Source organism: Chaetura pelagica, unplaced genomic scaffold (assembly GCF_000747805.2).
Source record: "Chaetura pelagica isolate M959 unplaced genomic scaffold, ChaPel_1.0 scaffold3, whole genome shotgun sequence".
Classification (NCBI taxonomy): Eukaryota; Metazoa; Chordata; class Aves; order Apodiformes; family Apodidae; genus Chaetura; species Chaetura pelagica.
The window spans coordinates 11,019,593-11,038,401 of NW_009952974.1; the positions used below are offsets into that span (position 1 = coordinate 11,019,593).

The 18,809-nt window shown below is 37.3% G+C and overlaps 1 protein-coding gene across 1 annotated transcript in view; it reads left to right on the forward strand.

Annotated features, from left to right (window-relative positions):
- The first annotated feature begins 404 nt into the window (after positions 1-404).
- Positions 405-18,809, forward strand: part of LOC104387528 (collagen alpha-1(XXVIII) chain-like) — a 32,204-nt gene continuing 13,799 nt past the window's right edge. The window contains exons 1-20 of the mRNA XM_009996299.1: positions 405-476; positions 1,391-1,568; positions 2,361-2,929; positions 4,594-4,614; positions 6,064-6,123; positions 6,846-6,899; positions 7,199-7,243; positions 7,588-7,614; positions 7,908-7,952; positions 8,402-8,446; positions 9,091-9,144; positions 9,945-10,013; positions 10,682-10,750; positions 12,466-12,534; positions 14,537-14,605; positions 15,037-15,105; positions 15,199-15,267; positions 16,426-16,494; positions 17,663-17,734; positions 18,322-18,390. Coding sequence (XP_009994601.1) covers positions 1,409-1,568; positions 2,361-2,929; positions 4,594-4,614; positions 6,064-6,123; positions 6,846-6,899; positions 7,199-7,243; positions 7,588-7,614; positions 7,908-7,952; positions 8,402-8,446; positions 9,091-9,144; positions 9,945-10,013; positions 10,682-10,750; positions 12,466-12,534; positions 14,537-14,605; positions 15,037-15,105; positions 15,199-15,267; positions 16,426-16,494; positions 17,663-17,734; positions 18,322-18,390 — 1,704 coding nt within the window. The 5' untranslated portion in view covers positions 405-476; positions 1,391-1,408. The remainder of the gene's footprint in view (positions 477-1,390; positions 1,569-2,360; positions 2,930-4,593; positions 4,615-6,063; positions 6,124-6,845; positions 6,900-7,198; positions 7,244-7,587; positions 7,615-7,907; positions 7,953-8,401; positions 8,447-9,090; positions 9,145-9,944; positions 10,014-10,681; positions 10,751-12,465; positions 12,535-14,536; positions 14,606-15,036; positions 15,106-15,198; positions 15,268-16,425; positions 16,495-17,662; positions 17,735-18,321; positions 18,391-18,809) is intronic.

Sequence of the window (18,809 nt, forward strand, 5' to 3'; positions counted from 1 at the left end):
ATGGTGCCCAGTACCAAAAGCTTCCTTGCCAAAGCATGACCGATGTGTGGAAGTATGGGGGTGAAAGGTTAGTGGTAGTGATGGGGTAAGAGAATGAACACAACTGAGCTAACGTGTAGGCATGTGTGCTGGGGTGATAAAAGTCCTCTTCCATTCATGTACAAGTATGGATGAGGATTTATGTGTGGAAGTGGCTGTGGGGAACTACACATAGAATGCATGTGCACAGCCTGGGGAGGAGGACAGGAGTGTGTGTGTGGAGAAGGGGGAGCCAGGATTGCTGTTCTTTGCTTTTCTCCTTGCCTCTATCTGCGGGCGCCTCCTGACACATGACACCAATTCTCTCAAGAGCTTGCAGCCCAACTGCTCCCTCCCTTCCTCACAGAGCATTCAGCACGAGGCAGACAACACAGCTGCCAGCAAGCCCAGGGCAGCATCCTGCATCTCTGTGGAGCCTGTTGCTTAGGAACATTGAGGTAAGGACCCTCTGTCCTCTCTGTGTCTTTGGACAGTAGAATTCCTGCCCTATACTAGCAGGAGCTGAGAAACCCTGCATGCATGGCTGTGTTAGGGGCTTCTGTGAGATGCTTAGTCCTGGCACTTGCCGGGACTTCATTCTTGCCACTGAGCTTCTCTTTCCCATTGTGCCTACCTGGGGAGAGCTTGCAGGGACATGACAATGAAACCGAAGTGAGGCAGGACTGACTTGTCAGTCCCTGAGCAGCAATTCAGCTGTGGCTGTGTCTGTAATTCCTGGGCAAACAGCTCCGAGTCACTGCAGAAGGAAAAAGACCTATCAACAGGTATCTGTCAAGCCTGGTCCCCACGGATGCACAGCAGGTATATTCATGCCTGGACAGCAGCCTCTGGCCACAACTCTTCCTCTGCAGGACTGCTGAGAGGGGGCTCTGATAGCAAGAATTATGCATGACCCTCAGTTAAGTGAAGAGAACAGGGTAAAACTCAGGTCTGCCTCTGTATGTCTTTCTCACCATGCCAGCTCTGGATAAAGAGGTTTTAAAAAAACACCCCTGTGCATTACACTTGGGATTCACCCTGTAACCACATGGGTACAGGCCAAGATTAAGAGTTCTGAGAAGTGCTGGTTGTACAAATGCTGCCAGGCACTGAGAGAGCTGACATATGTTCATAAAATGTTTGTCTCATGCTAGAACTATATGGACTATGCTTGAAAATCACTCCAGTATGTATCTTTGCATTATTTATTAAATATTTTTGAGAAGATCTTACCAAAATAAAATAAAATCAGCTCATTTTAGGGACCATATTTTAGAATACAGCCTGCTAAGCAATCTGTTGAAGCAAAATTGAATAATGTTTTATTGTCTTCGTATTGCTGTACTTCTGTATTATTATCTGTGTTGTTTAGGAAACAGAAACCAAACAAATGATGTTCTTCAGATTCTGGTGGCTTTTGTGGATACTTGAACACCATGAGTTTTTAGCAGAAAATCTCAGGGAAGAAAAAAGATACGGATTGAGAAGACCAAAACCTAAACACATTTTTTCAAATACTGTAGAAAAATATCCCAGCCCAAGTGATCAAGGTGAATATTGGAATTTCAAAACGGGTCTGGGGTTTCTTTCCCCTGATTCAATTATTTGGATTCCAGACTACAGGGCTAACTTGCCGTCTAAGATATTGCTTATAATCATCCAGGCTTATTTCATCCTACATTTTCACATGTCCTAGTTTTGCAGTTTTATCTTTCTATTCCCATCTTTTTCTTCCCCTTTAATGTATTTCTGAAAATATTACTTCTGAGCTTTTTTATTATATGGCTGATAGCCTGCTATTGTCACAATAGCCTATATACCTGTATTTCTTTAGAGGTAATATCATCAACAGTTCTGAAGATTAATACTCAGCCGATTCTGCATTTGGAAACTTCTGTGTCAATGGATTTGAGTGTCAGTACCAGGGACAAAATCCAGCTCTGTCAAATCACACTCCAGTTTCTTACTCAGTAAGACTAATTTTTTTTGTAGGTGACTTCAACCTTTCCAGTCCTCATTCTGGTAGGATGTTCAGTGAAATATCAGGCAAGAGGACAGAATGAATGCATAAAACCACTGCAACATTCCTCTTTTCTTCCCCCCCCCCCATGACATCACCTCACCTTCAGTTTCTTATTCCTTGCGGCATCTGTTCTGGAGGAAACCTCTCAGCTTCTATATTCTGTATGTTCATGAGGGTCTCATGGTTGTCATCACAGATGCTTTTAAAAATTTCCATAATTGTACTCCCACTTTTGAAGCCTAAAATACATGTAAGGGTAAGGGTAGAGCAAGATTTACTATGAAATCACTCCACTCACCTACCTACCTATTTATTCTAGATGAGGACTGCATTCTGGAAATTGCTTTTTTACTGGACAGCTCCGAAAGTGCTAAGGACTATAATCATGAACAGCAGAAAAAATTTGTACTTGAAACAGCAGACAGAATGAAAAGGCTGCAGCTTAGTTCTGGACGAACCCTTAGCTGGAGAATGGCCTTACTTCAGTACAGCAGCACTGTTTTCACAGAGCAAAGTTTCCATGACTGGAAAGGTCCTGAAGCATTCAAATCCCACATTGCTCCCATCACCTACATAGGTCATGGCACCTACACCACTTATGCTATAACTAACCTCACACAACTCTACATGACTGAAGGGACTCCAGGTAGTGTGAAAATAGCTGTGCTCTTCACTGATGGAGTGGACCATCCAAGAAACCCAGATATTTTTGCAGCTACAGCTGATGCTAAACACCAAGGAATTGTGTTTTTCACAATGGGAATGACCAGAGTGGCTGAGGAGGTTAGCAATGCCGCCAAGCTCCGGCTTCTTGCCAGTGTCCCAGCATCCAGGTTTGTTTTCAACCTCCAGGAGAAAGAAACTGTGGAGAAGGTTATCAAAGAAATGGTATGTGTGAAAAAGGATTTTAAATAGTTATAGGAACATATGTAAAAGATGGTCTTATTTTGAATATTTTTTAATGCTTATGTGATTGAAGAAACCTGTACTTTTTACATGTTAAAGTGGCCCTCTCATTAATAAGACCACCGTGTTCAGGTTTCCTTTCTCTCCTCATCATTAGATCTTGCCAGCCAAAATATTAGAAGTTGGAAACTGAATTAGACTTAGAGACCTGTTGTGAAGTTATTTTTAGCTCTGTTTTTCTCCTAAAAAAAGATACTTTAAACCTCCTTTCTTAAAGAAAACAACACAAAAACAACCAATTTTTTACATCCTTAGTGCTTTCTTCCATAGCATGTGGGAACATGACATTGCCTTTTGTACCAAAAAAGATGCAGCTCTTGCAGAATTGAAAATAAATTTGTAGACCTTAATGGAGATATGTCAATTTAGATAAAATCTGGCCATAGACATTTTTAAATTTCCATGGGAAACCTACCAGATAATCAAGACGAAATGTCTAAATTGCTCTTGAAATTTTGCTTGGGTGCCTCTTTTCTGCATGTAAACTTCATTAATAAAAACCATTCCCTGCCAAGTATGGAGGACAAAGCCATCCTCTGTAGCCCATAAATCTGGTGACACAAGCTGCAGGTGACATCCTGATCTGAGCATGCACAGAGATATAAAATATAAGTATCATCCAGGAGACTTCTGCACTGAAACTGGCACTTAAGTGGTCTCATACAGGCCTACAGCATGTACACAAGGTGGCCTTCCTGTCTGTCCTTCCTTCACTTCAATAGTGGGCCACTATGCATTGGTTTCCCTGCATATGGCCCCTCCCAACTGCTCTTGATAATACCACATTTTTCTGTATCTCAGTGAACACCTCTCAAGTGACTAAACACACTTTATTTTACCTGTTCCAAACAGGCAGCCATTCTCAGGTGCCTTCTCCTGAGAACATGGCTGCTGTCTGCTTTGAAGAATGGCTTTGGCATAATTATATGTGCATACCTGTGAATTTTAGAGATGTGCATTGCATTGCTGCTCATCAATACATTTATGTTCTCTCAAGAGACAACATCAGTTGTGAAAAGTGGGAGGAATGCATTGTATGTGGGTGTTTAATCTGCAGAGATCATCTAAAAATAATAAGCTAATTTGATGATGATAACTTAATGTGATCACTGTCAAAGTCAAATCTTTTCTAAGGTGTTCTTAATGTGCTTATTTTGTGTGTGCCTAACTTTATGCATAGAACAGCTTCCCATTTTCTCCAGTGTAGAGTATTTATCGTTCACCCTTACTAGAGAGCTGCTGCTATTCAGCACTTTGGAAACAGTGTAGTTTCTGGGCACATTGTTCCCATATACCTAGCTAACTATGTTGTTTGAGGTCTGATTATCATTCTAATTCAGCAAATTATGGTGATTTGTGCAGTCAACAATCTATAACAAGAATTGAAATTATTAAAATTAATTTTTAGAATGGAGAAGTTGCTAGAATGTTTCTTAGAAATGAAAGATTAATTAATGCTAGTTAATATGTTAATTGCATAATTTAATTAACTAGCTACTGAAGCGATTTATTTTAACATCCTTCTACATCCCAGAGCTGGATTATGACTAAGTTTCTAATGTTGTTTTGAATATCTGTCTTTACAGAAAGATCTGTCTGAGGAAGAGGTAAGTTGTTTGTTTTTTTTTTCCTGTACAGAACTACTGCTTAATATAGACATTTACAATTATATGGAAACATAAATCAAGAAAACTAATAGCTCAGGAAGGTGGTTAAATTTTGAGTCTAACAGGACTGCCAACAAGGAAAACTATGGTTTTGTATTTGCAGGACAGGGCTGTAATTTGCTATCCTAATGCTATTTCCTTCCCCTCCTTATTTTCAAAATTAAAAAAGAACAGTGTGTGAATATTAAGGTTAGCAAGAATTACGTCTCAGCATGTCATCCAGACTCAGTGGATAAGAAAACATGACAGAACTGAATGGGGTGCAGTGGTGGTAGACCCTAAATAGTGTTCCTCTGTTAACAGAGTATAGTAAGAAAAGGAACTTGAACCAAGTGTCATCATTGCACTTTTCCAGTTTGTCCGCACTGTGTCACCCTGACTGCAGGCATTGGTAGATCTGGCTGCCATTTTGATGGAAATAAAGTTAGCTTTCCACTTAAAAATAGTCCTATACAGCTGTCTCAGGCAAAGACTGTTCTGATGAGCATCTCAAGGAAACCACTAAATAATATATGTGTTCGCAAAACTTTAAGCATTTTATTTTTCACTCACTTCCCGTGGCATGTTGATTTTTCTCTGTCAAAATAAATTCTTAAGTAGTAAGACATTCAGTGTTATCCTTGGTAAACATATTGTTAGTAACTGGGGTATTCAGATAAGAATGATGGTTAAACCCTTCACTTCTAGATATCTCCAAGCTCAGTGGAGGTTTAATAAATAATAAATCAAAAAATAAAAACAACATCCCTTATTTCTGCTCCAAAAATAACCCCAGTATCTGTAATGATTTCGTATTATGTAATGGTTTTAAAGTTTCAAAAAGATCCTAAAAATTGTATATCTACATACCATAATGATGTCTGACTGGGACACATGATGGTAGAGGTGACAAAAGAAAAACATTAGAAACTATTATCGTTAATTGCATTAACTAGATAAAAGTATACACTGTAACATGTTTTCTTTATCAAGATAGAGCTAAACTATGACCTACCCTACATATAGTGGAGGAAAGTAGAAGAATAATGTTTTCTTACCCCATTGTCTTGACTATCTCTACAGTGATTAGTAATCAAAACAGATGTACAGTCATAGACACAGCACACCAATAAACCGACCTTGTGAGGAGTTTGGAGGTAAAGCCATTATGGAGATAATTGGAACTTCAGGAGTAGGAATGATACAGATTTTTGGATGAAGTGTAGGAGGCCACATTCCTAAAGAGTGGTAAAATGCCAGTTAAAAGATTTATGTAAAATATGTAAGTAAACAGGCTTCTGGTCATTACTGGTGTACTCAGACTAGCCATACAGAAACTTAAAAGCAATGTTCACGTGTTTTCTAACTCTTTTATTAAAATGTGCTGATTTGGACTGTTTTTCTTCAAAGTGTACCCAGGCTGCCACATGTAACTGTGAGAAGGGGGAAAGAGGCCTTCCTGGTCCTGCTGTAAGTAGCTGTCATTTCTCAAATAACTGATACACAAGACTTATTTCATTGTTAGAATTTTTTTAGGAAATTATTTAAACGCAAAACTGAGATGATAAAAATTCAAGGTTCAATACATAGTCCTCCATAGTTAATTGTGTAGAAATGTCACACCAGCAGGAAATGCACAGAGAGAAGTGAGAATGCCATGAGACACTCTCTCTGCAAAAACAACATGATGTGGTGAGGTTCTCCTTTTAGCTACAGCAGTTTAAAAGGCAGGAAGGAACAACTTTCCTGTGTGGAACAAAATTCACATGTTGCAGTCAGATAGAGCAGGTGGATCTAACTAGCCCCAAATCAAACCTTAGTATCTGAAAAGTTCTCGGAACACAGGAGAGAGGGCAAGAGACTGAAGCGTTAGGAACAACTGAGACAAGAGACTTGTAAAGAGGGTAGAACAGCCTGGACTTCTTTCAGAATAGTCTTCTAACTAGAATCCCTGAGAAAATCTAGGGGATTGCTTCATACAAGGTTTGGTGATGTAAATTGCAGGGTTTATTTTTCCAAAAGAATTCTTGGGGCTGAATGGTCCAATATTAATTTGAAGGTTATGGTTAATGCAGAGATTTAAAAAAATAATTCAAAAGGAAGTAAATATCCTAAATATTAAAAATAGTTTATATATTGTAAAATACTTTATAATCTATTTTAAAATAAGAATTTTATTTTGTTGTTTTCAGGGTAAAAAGGGCCGCACTGGAGATGATGGAGCTCCAGGCCTTAAAGGAGCAAAGGTGATGTGATTTTTCATATTTAGGTAAAAGATTTGGTACTTTAATGTGGAAAGACTATCTTAATAGTGCCCATGAACTTTTCACCTGTGAATGTCTTAAACTTCATCTGCCTTCTTTAGTTGTAGTAATGACTAAGATTCTTTACAAATTAAAATCTTATATTTATTCTATAAAATCATCAGAATGTAAAAAAAGTAAGCTGATATGCTTTCTGTATTGGCTTGAGATGTGTACTCAGATAATCAGGACAATACTATCTTATCCCGATTTCACTGATCCTGATGTTGGATTATTCATAGGGGGAGCCAGGTCTTAATGGAATCCCAGGACGAGATGGAATAGAGGTAAAAGGAAGATTTTTTTCCCCCTTTTCCAGTGAGCAGTGTTTCTGATAGCTAATGATTCATGAATGCCAGATGTACTGAAAACATTATCATTGCCGCAAGAAAAGGAATAATTCCTTCTTATGAATGATCTAGGAAATATTATCTAATAAGAGATGAGCAGTAGATCCAGTATTTACAGTCATACTGCCATGTTTATCAGAAATCACCTTTTCTACCTAGTTATTCAGTATAACCTGAAATGCTGTTTTGCTAGAGAGCAGAATGTCAACAGTGCCCATACTCACATTCTTAAATTTGGGTTATGTATCCTCACAACCTGCTTTGCTTTTTTATTTTCCCAGGGAAAATCTGGATATAAAGGAGAGAAGGTACTACTTTTAATCAGAACTTCTGCTTACACATAGAGATTTGATGTTGTTATTATTATTATTATATATGGTGCCACATTTCTTATACATACTAGTAATGAACAATAACATAATCTTATCAAATGCTGCACAAGCTCTAATAGAAGGTGTGTCCCTTCCTCAATGAGCTTAAAGCACAATTACTATAATATATCATAACTAGAGTAACACCTAGCTTTTTAACTATAGCACCCAAAGAATAAGGATTATATGCTCAATTTATCTCCTAAATATTTATTCCTGTTCCTTTCCAGGGTGAAAGAGGTGAATGTGGAATCCCAGGAATAAAAGGAGACAGAGTAAGTAGCCATCAAGTTGTTATGCTTTCAGGAAACAGTTAAAATACAGAAAAACTCCAATTCCCTGAATAACAACCATAGTGGAAGATTTAAGGCAAATACTAATTCTAAGTCTGAGATAAATTAACAACTGACAATTTTAAAAAGTGAAATGAGCAAGGATGCAATTTTCAGTAACTTTCTCAGCTCCTTCTGTGAATATTTTAAATGTAACAAACAGTTTAATCCTGGATTCCTTGATAATTAACTCTGTTCATTCTTACTCTGTATTCTGATTACTACAGTAAAATTATTTATTCAATACTTGCTGGCTACTGAGCTTCTCTTTATCTTAACGTTTACTTTACAATAAAGATATCTAAATAAGATACCTTAGTACAAAGTTACCTAAAAGTGTTCTTGACAAAATCTAAAAACACACAGAAATATTTTTTTCACTTGCCTTTCAGGGTCCTGAAGGTCCAGTAGGGCCCCAAGGAACAAGAGGGCTACAGGTAAAAAAACAAACAAACAAACAAAAACAAAGGAAGAAACTATAAAAACAACAATACCTCATTCCCTGGGTTTAAAGCTCTGAATATCATATCACAACCATAATGGAGTCTTTGAATCACTGAGTTCAAGGCATCCAAAATCTTTCTTCTTAAACAGCAAAATTAACACGAATTTGAAGCAGCAGGCTAGACAAATAAATCTTCCTTGTAATTAATTTGGTCTCAAGGACCACAGCAAATACAGTTCCATAAAAACAAAATCACTCATTTCCCATTCTGTGTCTTAATTATTACAATGTCTCACAGAAGTACATGGAAACATTTTAGTCTCTTCTCATCCCAGTATTCTTGGACTGAAGGCCAAGAAGCTTAGCACGTTAGACATTTCAGTAAATCCTGACTATAGATTACCTTTAATTGTGTTCAAGTAAAGGGAGAGCCAAATTCTCTCCCCTGATTACCAGGCTGAACTCCAACTGAGTTGAGCAGCTGAATCTATCCGCGCATCAGAAAGCAAGCTTCAGTTCTGAAATGCTTATAACTCATATTTTCATGCGGACTATAGCAAATTAGAGATTGTTTTTCAAGGTGCCATTGTTCTGAAAGCTAGAAAAATCTCATTAAAGCCACTCTTGTTTTAAAAGGGTCCACAAGGACAATCTGGAGATCAAGGGCCTGAAGGCTTGCAAGGATCAAAGGCAAGAACTGCATTATTTCTTCTCTCTCTTAATCTTAAGAGGTATTAATATAGCCTCACAACAAAAATTCTTTTATCCTTATACACATACAATTCTTGTAGGGGATGCAGTTTAATGTGACAGAGTTAGCAAATCATATACTCTTTGTATTCTACAAGGTTCCTAAGAAAGGTCTTCATTTGCTCTTTGTATTTGATTCAGATCCAAATCACACTCCAGTCTTTTCTTGCAACCAGCAGTGTGGCATTGTGTTTCTTCAGTTTTTAATTTAAAACTACTTTTTTTCCCTAAGTGCCAAGCAGGAATTCTGTCTGGAATATCAAACAAACTCTTTTCTTGATACTGCACATTCTCTCCACGAATTCTACAACTCAAAGTTACTAGTCCCGCTATTTACTGATGCTCAGAGAAGATACCTGAAAGTCATGAGGATGAGTGCAGTTCAGGACACAGTCTTGCAATGGGCTCTCTGAAATAGTGCCACAGAAATCACCCACTTGCTTCACTGCAAGATCCAGTCCCCTCTGTAAACTGAAAATATTTTTTGTTTGCTTATATCCCACATGAAAGAAAAAATTCTTCCTTTTGTATAATCTACTATCACTTTGTGCAGGAAATATCTATGCCCTTAATAAAGGGAATTCTGAAGCACTGAAAGGATGAACAGATGAAGTACTGTGTAAGACAATTCCAATGGGCTGAAATTAAGAATATACAAAAAATTAATTTACAGAGTTAAACTGACTTTCCTAAATACCAATTTATAAGCAGAATTATTTCTTTTTTCATTCTCTGAAAAGGGTGACAGAGGTCTCCCTGGGCCACCTGGCTTGCCTGGAGAGACTGGAATCGGAATTCCAGGCCCAAAGGTACAAGCATCTCTCATCTTCTATATTACATGTATTGTAGGATAAAGACAAAGACATCTGAGATTATATATTTGCTCATACATGAGAAACTTCAAGCCCCCAAATGCTGTTTTTATGGTACTGGAAAGGTATTTTGTATGCTGATTAAAGCCGTTTGGGGGAGGAAAAAAAAAAAGTACATTTTAAGTATGTACTTTAAAGGACTTCTTTACAGTTGTTTTTATGCTTGACATAATTCAATCCCTGCAGTGTATGGCTAAGTAAAATGCATAGTCTTAAACAAAAATTATCCTGTGAAAAACAGGCTGGTTCATTTGGATGACTGGCATAAACAAAACTCCATGATAGAAATACTGACCTCATGGAAGGGGACAATAATTAATAAATAATGTACTAGGAATAGTATGGGAATAATTAACTGTTTAGATTCAACATTGTCTTCTCAAATGAAGAATTGAGGCTGTCCCCTAATACTATGAAACTACACCAGTTCAATGTCTGTTGGGCTTTGCATACTGTATGACTCTGAGGATGCTTACATTTTAGCTCCCATTCCTGTATTCTCCTACATCGAGTATTTCAAGCACAGGATGTCTAATAAGTTGTTGTATGCTGCACACATACAAACACCTAAACCTGGCATTTTCAAAATACATCTTTGTTTGAAGGGTGACACCGGTTTGACAGGAAGACCAGGCCCTGTTGGCCCACCTGGAGTTGGTGAGCCAGGTCTTATGGTATGTCTATTTTTTATCTGGGGAGAAGAGGACAGAAAGGAAAAACTCACAGTGCTTCTCTATTAAAAGGCATATATGTGTGTTAAATGATACCATCTCCTTTCTTTTCTCCACTAGTTCTCACTCTCACTGATACTACATTGTCTGACTTTCATTTCCCTCAATAAACCAGAAATGTTTCCAATTCCTTAAATTTTCTAATTATCTTAGTCTCCAAAACAGCTATGAAAAAAATAACACCTTATGCAAAACCACATAAATATTTAAATAAATCTGTTCCCTAATAGATTCAAATCCACAGGTGGCAACTTCAAAGTTGACTGCTTTTCAGTATCATTAAAACACTAACATCAACATGGCTTTGAGGGAGAGACTCCATTTTAATCACAGTAACATTAGAAACAGTCATACATAAAACAACCTCCATAAAGCCACTTGGATTGTGCAAGTCATTCGGGAAGTTGTAAACTCAACCTCTTAGTGGTAATTCAGAAAATCCATCGGCAAATTTTATGGATGGCTTTTTTCAAAGCACTGGACAGCTCCTTTTACTGAGTTATTTACAATACAGCAGACTCAATTTTTCATCACCTGGAAGAAAGGCCCCTTGTGCAACCACAAGGGAAATTTTGTGTTGTTTTTTTTATGAGTAGCTTTTCCCCAATGACAAAGAAAGATTTCAAAAGAGGAGCTCCCATGACAAACAGAACAATGGTTGGTAACTGAACTAACTGATCTCAAACCTGCTTGAAAATACACCACTGGAGAGGAGAGAGCTCTTGCTGAAGAGCCCAAAGACCATTACTCTGTGAGTCAGTCAAAGTGGGGCAGTAATGCTCCCTGCATCTCTATAAAACAGCCACTTTTGGGGGAAAATGTGCCTGTGTTTAGCCACAACAGCTGTACTGGTATAACAAGAGATTCTGATTTTTAAAAAAAACAAACAACAAACACTAAAGGCTTTTTACAATTTACTTTGAAGTGTATTTCCTTCAAAAGTGTTTTATTTTTATGACTGAATGCAGTGTAATTATCTTTATGTAAGAACTAGGCATTATTCTAAAGCAGAAGTATATTTAGGTTATGCAGAGCCAAATCTACCAGCATTCTGTGATCTGTGTGCAATCACAAGGAATCAATCAGAGGAACAAAAACAGATGCACAAAAACACTGTGAAGCTGGCTCAATATACACAGGTTTTGGACTTTCATTTAATGAAAGCTTTTAGTTGTCTTACCTCCTCCTTGTATTCCTACCAGATCTGCTTTCAAGAAAGGAAGAGCATGCTATTACTCTCCTCAAGAATTAGATCTCTCTAGAGCTACGTATTATTCAGTACTACTCTGCATGGTCTTGAATCTGGTTCTCTTCCTGTCTCTCATGATTGTACTGATACATTAAGAAAGTTTAGTAACAATTTGTAAATGAAACTAAAGTTTATGGAGTGAAGATTTCAGAAGTATAAAGAATAGTAATTTCAATTACATAACCTGTGATTCATTAGTAACCAGAAATGTAAAACTGTCTGTCTTGTTGCTGCAGGCTAGAATGATCATTTATTCACTGTGAATATCATATTACTTTGTTATTTTTAACAGGTTATAACTACACCAACATTTAAAGACATGCTTAAAACTGACAGTGACATAGAACATACTGCTGCTGATTTGAGTGATTAATACATATTCTAAGCCATTTTAAACTTATGTTAACAGGGGCCTCAAGGACCACAAGGTGTTCCAGGAGAAAGAGGTTCACCAGCAGAAGGGCTTCCAGGAGCAAAGGTACAGCAATTGAAGGGTTTTAAGACCAGAGCAGCACCATTAAATGAGTGCATGTCAAAACAAGTCCATAGCAGACATGGGAATCTGAGAAAGTACATTATAAATTAATATTAAAATTTGGCATCAATTAACCTGATATATTTTCATAGAACTCAGTTGATCCAAACATGACTTCTAGGTACAGCTAGCCTTTGGGGCCTGTAAAGCTGATATTTAATTCACATGACACTTTTTTTGTGGGATCTAAGCCTGGGAAGAATTCCAGCTATAATTTTAAAACAGCCTCAAGCATCTGACTTAAATAAAATACTATAAAAGTGATTTCTAGATGAAAAAAATAGCTTTTCACTGTTGCTTTTTTCTCAATCCTTTATATATACAGATCATTGCTCTCACTAGAGACAGGCTTCTAAGCTTCTTAAATACCTCAGCCACTGCCTTATGCATTTTAGCAGAAGCCTGAATTCAGTCTGTGGGAAGAGAAAGCTTCCAGTGGAAGTAATGACAGTAGTAGTTGTCACTTTGACCTTTGGTTACATGAACTAAATAAATAACTAAATGGTTCACTCAGATTTATGCATGCACCAAGGCAATTTTTGTTGGTAAAACAATAAAAAATTGTTTCACAGATGCAAACTACAACTGCCCCTTTACTAAAAGTCCTATTATTTTGCATAGCACAATACTGTAGTCAGCTAGGTTTAAATCTGACTTGTACTTAACACATTCAGTATTATTTTATGACGAATTATATAAATTATCAAACTTTATGTTGATAATTTAGGTTTTCTTAGCAGATCTCAGCATGAAAACAACAACAAAAAACAACTTGAAGAAAATGCATTTAGAAATCACTCCATTGCCGCTGAAATACCAATTAATGTAGGAAGTAAAATAAGTAAAGCACAGCAATGATGCACAGTAGGAACAAGTACAGAAGAATGCATAATCTAACCAAAGCTATTGAGCAATTGAGATAGACAGAATAAAATAATCAAAGTGGAATTCTCCCAGTGTTATTGGAACTCTTGATTCTATAAAAGAAGTACTACTCTACCACCAAGTCTGATCTGAAGCCATCATATATCAACAGATTTTATACTTATCTCTAATCCTATTTATGGCTGCCAAGTATGACAGCTCTCTGGTTTTAAACACATTTTAATCAAGTGATTTGTTAATCTAAAGCAAACTTTGCAGTTGCTTTCTTCAGATACAAGCTCACACTTCAGTAAAAAGGAAAATTAAGGCAGGTGTGCTAAAGCAAAAGGAGTAAAGAATTATCTTTTGAACAGAAATCCACACAATGTATTTCAGTCAAAGTTACAATGATGAGATTGGTTACTACGATGAGAAAAGACCTGTCTGGGCCATAACTTCATTGCCTTGGGTGATTCTGTGACAATTTACACAAGCTAGTATCTATTTCTACATGTTTTATTAACAGAAGTACAAGAAAACACAGTATTTGTGTTCTTATTTGTGATCTGCATTTTCTCCAAGACTACTGTACTGTAAATAAACATTTAGAAAGACAACAACATTTACAAATAGACTTCTACAACTATACAGTTTGACCTGATCTTTATTCTGGCAAAATTCTTAGGGACACCCCGATCCTCATTTCCATACTTCACTGAAATTAACCCATGAGACAAATAAGCAGAATTCAGCTTTCAGTTAGTCTCATTATTCAGCCCTCCTGACATTTAAATCAGTTGTGGTTTTGCCATTAATTTGAAGGGAAGCAGGACAGGACCGTAAGCAATCAAGGTGGCAGAAAGATAAAAAGAAGCTTGTTCAGTTTTTTCATCAGCAATTTCAAACTGCAGGGCAAGGTAATTTGAAAAGATGACCTCTGGTATCCTGGAAAACAGATCCAGGAGCTACCTTCTGGTTCTTCTCGTTTGGTTTTCATGCTGAAAGAGCAAACAGTGTCTCTGGTTACCTCAGAGAACAGCTGTGTGTTTCTACAGTTAACAACACATTATTTTTCATGTAGGGAGAACGTGGCTTTGATGGACCAAAAGGCCCTCGTGGACTTCCAGGCATCAGCGTAAAAGGTGAAAAGGTGAGCAGTAAATACACCATGGGATTAACAAAGTGCCAATAAATCTACATAATACAGGGTTGATACTCACTACAAAAGGTGTAATGAGGCAAGGAACCCACAATAAGCCCTGGACAATATGGTATTTTGTAGAGAGATTTATGCCAAATACACTCTCCCAACCTATTTTAACATCCCTTTATATTAAAATAGGAAATGTTACAAATAGCATTTGATTTTCTGGGAAAGTTAAGGTTTAGAAAGGGAAAAAGTGACTAGCAGTTGTTGGCAACAGAGCCAGCAGGGAACAAATGCATATATGAAAGACAACAGGTCAGATGCCCAGCTTCACTGACTTCAGGAGAGGTTAAGTCAGCAAGTACTAGCACAGAAGCATTTCCAGATTGTTTCTGTGTCTTTACACAACTAAGCTGTTGTACTTTGTTTGCCAGGGTGAATTCGGTCCTCCTGGTTTACCTGGGCCAATTGGATTACCTGGAATTGGAATTCAAGGAGAGAAGGTGCAATTTTCACTTCCCCCTCACCCCCCTCACCACACTTAAATGTGTACTAACAGAAAATATATTTAATAATTACTTAACTAATATTTTCAGGGAGCGGAGGGCCCAAAGGGACCACCCGGCTCTAGAGGTCTACCAGGACAGGGACTACCTGGACCAAAGGTTAGGGAATTTTCTGAAGTAAAAGCTACTGTGCTGTTTTTACTGTTATGTTTCCTGATTAAGAAATGATCTCTATCCTTATGCTTTAAGTTGAAGTGCTGAACACCAATCTAAGTATTGACATAGCTGCAGGAAATTATTTTCTTTATTAATATTATTAAACTGTACAGCAGATACTTCTGCACTGAAAAGCCTTAAGAAACCTATGCCCTAGCTATATATTTAGGTTTTGGCTTGGCTCATCACAAAACCTTTGAGGTACTACATATCAGGCAGTGAACCACATTTACATAGAAAAGGTTGTCTGCCTTGAACTTGCAGTTTCATCATATCAGGTACAGGTGCAGGGAATCAGTTCCAAAAAGTAGTTGCACTTAACACAGAAGAACACAAAAGTTTCGATATAATATTTTATCCTCACTGTACTGTTTCCATTCTGGTAAAAGATATACATAATTAACAGATTGGCTGCCTTCCTTATTACTTCTGCTGCCTGTTGTCTCACCAGACTTTGTGTATTTACTGTATCTCACAGTTAAAAATTGTCCAAGGTATAACCAAGATTACCTTTGCTGAAGAAAAACTGTTAGAATAATTTAGCCTTGACTGATTTGCAAAATACCGAACTGTTAATGAAAGACATCACTCTTGGAAGTGTTTGGAAATTTAAAGTTATTTACTGAAAGGGGCAACAAATAAAGTTCTGAGTGACTGAAGGCTATTAAAGCATAGTGTAAAGTAACAAAAGGTGTCAGTGGGTCAAGGGTCCATGCCAGGTAAAGTATTTTACAGCATCAGAGGTCACCTCTTACATTTTGAGTGATTATGCAGGGATATGCTTTACCCCTGATAAAAAAAAGAGAAGGGTGAATTGTCTGTGGATGTCAGACAAGCTCCTGAAATATCAGCTACTTGGGCAAGAAATATTTACAGAGCAATATACTTACAGATTTACAGCAATAATAATTTTCACCCATTTCCACCAACAACTTTTAGGTGACAGCTCAAAACATGCTGCAGATTCCCAGTCTTTGTGACCAGGATTTAACACATCATACTAATGATGATATCATACTAAACTTTCCTTAAATATAAGCAACAAAGAATATGCATTTTTATTTTATATGATAATGCTGCTAAAAATAATTTCTACTTAAGGGTGAACAAGGCTTGCCAGGAGAGACTGGAGTACCAGGAGAAAGAGGTATTGGAGAACCTGGTTCTAAGGTACATTGTTAATAGAGGAATTATTTAATTTATTTATATATTCAGATTTGAAACTTGTGTTACCTGAGTATCCTTCATGTAGGCATTTTAAAATACATTTAGAAATGAATTTAGGGTTTTAGTCTTCAAAATTTTTAACACAGAAATTAAATAACCTCCACAAATGGGAACATTTTAATTACACCAGTACTGTAGAAAAGCAGTAAGATCTACTGTAACTTAAAATTTCCACATGCCTTGCCCATGCTCAAGTCAGCTCACCTACAGCTCTGTCCAGAAAACCATCCAGAATATTAAACTGTTGCCAGAACTAGCAGTTTCCAGTGTAAACTAAGCTATTACCAGAGCTAGTGAAGGAGATTGTGATGCTCCTTCCCTTTTCATACAGGTTTGGATGTAAGCAGAGCAGCAGCTATATCCTCACACCTTCATATGGGAAACAAGCTGTGCTACTAGACTTGTGCACACTTGCTTAGAGGAGAGGAAGCTGTAGCCAGATTATCTTAGTGTTAAAGTGACCAAGATATTGGCTATTCCCTATGTCATTAACAGCCAGATTAACATAAAATATGGGAATAGATGAAAAAGCACTTTTGTGATAGTGGAAAGACATGGGGCTGTCCTGGTTCTGCTTTTGATTGTTAGGGATTTGAGACAGGGGTTGGAAAAGGAAAGGAAAAACCACAAAAACATGGAAATGCTAAGTGAACCCATTTGACCCCAAATGAATTCATTTCATCTAAAACCAGGTCAGGCTCTCAAACCTTACATAAATAGGCTGATGACAATTACATGGCCATTAATAGATTTGCACTCAAGATGTCAATTTCAACTCAACAAGTCAATCATGTCACAGTCATCTGAATTTTACTTCAAATGCTGCCACTAAATTAAACAGTTACCTTATTTTTAAAGAACGAGCTAGATAGTTAATAGATAATAATAGCATAGATAAAATGCACAGTTCAAACAATCAGATGGTAGGATAGTTCAAGATACATGAAAGTTGTCTTTATTAAAAAATGCAAGAATTGGGTTCATATGCATAGATGTTTGCTATAAATATATTTATGCTGTTTCATAAACTTTTAAAAATAGATTTCCTTGATTCAGAGATAGGATAGTACCAAGTCTGCATCTAATAGGACTTACTTTTTATTGATGTTAGGGTGAGCCAGGCCCTTCAGGACTTGCAGGTTTGCCTGGTCTTCCAGGAGAAGATGGAGCCCCTGGACAAAAGGTTGGTTCATTTCTGTCTGCAGTCTACCTGCTTCCCTCCAAGTATTCCTACTGTTGTTGCTGTGCTGATACCCAAACCTATAATACAATGTGTTTATGGACAAGGGGAAAAGCAGCACATTTTTCAGTGGAAAAAAAAATAAAATATTTAAAACATACTTTTAAAATACTTTTTAGAGAATTATTTTTTTGGGGGGTGAGGGTCTTAGCTTGTTCACAGTTGTTCACTTTTTTTAATCCACCAAATGACTTGCAACTCAGAAGGGGAACACTAAAATGGCTACAGGCAACCCTAGCCTTCCAAGTATGGTATTTCCCTAGAATCAGAACCCCCAAATGTTTAAAGATTATACACTCAGAGTGTTCAGACATCACTAAAGAAATATGCTACTTCGGGCATTCCACTCTGTGTTACAATGGTTGCTTCTAAAAATGGGAAGAAAATCCTGGGTCTATTGACATCAGTAGGAGTTTTGCCATAGACTCTAAAAGGTCTATGATTTTAATGAGCTTCAAGTGAATAAAGAGTTGATCTTGCACCATGTCTATGCAGTTCTCTGAAATGTTGCTTTGATTTTTCTGTTCCAGGGTGAACCAGGGTTACCTGGTATTAGAGGTCCTGACGGTGCTCCAGGGATTGGAATACAGGGTGAAAAGGTGAGAATTTCTTACTAAAGGTGACATTCAAAATTGTAACGTTTCATGAATAGGTTTGTCAAAGCCTTCTTTTTTTTTTGTTTATTATAAAGAAATATACCTCAAGGAATGTAACCTATTCTATGTAGCCTATGAGTGTTATTCTGTAATCTATTAGTGCTTCTGAAAAAGGTTAACTGCAGATTTTATTTCAGCCTCAGCCTAAAACAACTTTAAAATAATTAAGTTCATAAAAGACCACCCAGGACATCTTTTTCAGTTCAGTGGCTCACAGTGTCCAGTACCTGTGGTAGTATCTGGTCCAAGAAGTTCACAGGGAGCTAACTGGGAATGCTGCTTCTCTTAGAAGGAATAAATGGGTCCATCTTTTAGGTTCTGGCTCTTGTACTGGTGACTGGTGTTCTGTACCAATTCACAGA